This window comes from Palaemon carinicauda, chromosome 1 (genome assembly GCF_036898095.1).
Source record: "Palaemon carinicauda isolate YSFRI2023 chromosome 1, ASM3689809v2, whole genome shotgun sequence".
Classification (NCBI taxonomy): Eukaryota; Metazoa; Arthropoda; class Malacostraca; order Decapoda; family Palaemonidae; genus Palaemon; species Palaemon carinicauda.
In genome coordinates this window covers 144431341-144433840 of record NC_090725.1, presented here as the reverse complement: position 1 = coordinate 144433840, position 2500 = coordinate 144431341, and the positions used below count along the sequence as shown (strand labels likewise).

At 39.0% G+C, this 2500-nt stretch overlaps 1 protein-coding gene across 3 annotated transcripts in view; it reads right to left on the bottom strand.

Moving 5' to 3' along the window:
• The window catches only part of LOC137652353 (toll-like receptor 2), a 74564-nt gene that overhangs the window by 20232 nt on the left and 51832 nt on the right, over positions 1-2500 (bottom strand). For all 3 annotated transcript variants that reach the window (XM_068385731.1, XM_068385723.1, XM_068385713.1), the window contains exon 16: positions 2326-2464. In XM_068385731.1, coding sequence (XP_068241832.1) covers positions 2326-2464 — 139 coding nt within the window. The remainder of the gene's footprint in view (positions 1-2325; positions 2465-2500) is intronic.

Sequence of the window (2500 nt, the reverse complement as noted above, 5' to 3'; positions counted from 1 at the left end):
GTTCATATCCACTCTAACTGCTAACTCATTTCTTACACCCGTTCTCAACCTCACTATTTCGTTCCTAACCCTATCTACTCGAGGTACACCGGCCATACTCCTTAGACACTTCATCTCAAACACATTCAATTTCTGTCTCTCCGACACTTTCATTCCTCACAACTCTGATCCATACATAACAGTTGGTACAATCACTTTCTCATACAGAACTCTCTTTACATTCATGCCCAACCCTCTTATTTTTTACTACTCCCTTAACTGCCCCCAGCACTTTGCATCCTTCATTCACTCTCTGACGTACATCTGCTTCCACTCCACCATTTGCTGCAACAACAGACCCAAAGTACTTAAACTGATCCACCTCCTCAAGTAACTCTTCATTCAACATGACATTCAACCTCGCACCACCTTCCCTTCTCGTACATCTCATAACCTTACTCTTACCCACATTAACTCTCAACTTCCTTCTCTCACACACCCTTCCAAATTCTGTCACTAATCGGCCAAGCTTCTCTTCCGCGTCTGCAACCAGTACAGTATCATCCGCAACCAACAACTGATTTACCTTCCATTCATGGTCATTCTCATCTACCAGTTTCAATCCTTGTCCAAGCACTCGAGCATTCACCTCTCTCACCACTCCATCAACATAAAAGTTAAACAACCACGGTGACATCACACATCCCTGTCTCAGTCCCACTCTCACCGGAAACCAATCGCTCACTTCATTTCCTATCCTAACACATGCTTTACTACCTTTGTAGAAACTTTTCACTGTTTGCAACAACCTTCCACCAACTCCATATAACCTCATCACATTCCACATTGCTTCACTATTCCAGTCTATCATAAACTTTCACCAGATCCATAAACGCAACATACACATCCTTACCTTTTGCTAAATATTTCTCGCATATCTGCCTAACTGTAAAAATCTGATTCATACAATCCCTACCTCTTATAAAACCACCCTGTACTTCTAAGATTGTATTCTCTGTTTTAGCCTTAATCCTATTAATCAGTACTCTATCATACACTTTTCCAACTACACTCAACAAACTAATATCCCTTGAATTACAATACTCATGCACATCTCCCTTACCCTTGTATAGTGGTACAATACATGCACAAAACCAATCTACTGGTACCATTGACAACACGAAACACACATTAAACAATCTCACCAACTATTCAAGTACAGTCACACCCCCCTCCTTCATCTCAGCTCTCACACCATCCATACCAGATGCGCTTTTCCTACTCTCGTTTCATCTAGTGCTCTCCTCACTTCCTCTCTTGTAATCTCTCTCTCATTCTAATCTCCCATCACCAGCACCTGAACAGTTGCAACAGCAATTATATCTGCCTCCCTATTATCCTCAACATTCAGTAAACTTTTAAAATACTCCGCCCACCTTTTCCTTGCCTCCTCTCCTTTTAACAACCTTCCATTTCCATCTTTCACTGTCTCTTCAATTCTTGAACCAGCCTTCCTTACTCTCTACACTTCTTTCCAAAACTTCTTATTCTCTTCATATGAATGACCTAATCCCTGACTCCACCTCAGGTCAGCTGCCCTCTTTGCCTCACTTACCTTGCGCTTTACTTCCACATTTTTCTCTTTATATCTTTCATACTTCTCTACACTTACTCTGCAGCCATTCTTCAAAAGCCCTCTTTTTTTCTTTTCCACTTATACCTTCACTCCTTCATTCCACCATTCACTGCCCTTCTTCATGCTGCCTCCAACAAACTTCTTGCTACACACATCACTTGCAATCCCAACAAAATTTTCTTTTACTAACTTCCACTCCTCTAAATTACCAGTTTCTCTTACTTTCACTTCGTCATATGCCATTTTCAACTTTTCTTGATATTTAATTTTTACCCCCGGTTTTATTAGCTCTCCAACCCTCACTAGCTCCCTTTTACATCCACCTACTCTATTCCCCCACTCCTTTGCTACAACTAATTTTCCTTTCGCCAAAAAATTATCAGACATACCGTTAGCCATACCCCTAAATACGTGCACATCTTTCAATCTTCCAAACATTCCTTTAGTTATCAACACATACTCCATTAACGTATTTTCTACCACTTTTCCATTTGCCACTCTTACCCATGTAATAATAATAATAATAATAATAATAATAATAATAATAATAATAGTAGTAGTAGTAGTAGTAGTAGTAGTAGTAGTAGTAGTAGTAGTAGTAGTAGTAGTAGTAGTAGTAGTAGTAGTAGTAGATAAATAATAATGATAATAATAATGATAATAATAATGATAATAATATTAATAATGTCTTATAATTCAGTTAAACTTACGCATAATCCAGTCTCCTGGCACAAAGGCATTGTCATGCCAAGCAATTGAGTATCCACGTTGAGTAAGGGGAACAATCAACAACTCTCGCACTTGTTTGAAGTCTCGAGATGAGCATACGACAAAACAGTCGTACTTCTTCTGCAAAGTTTTGTAGAAAAAGAATGGTTTATATAT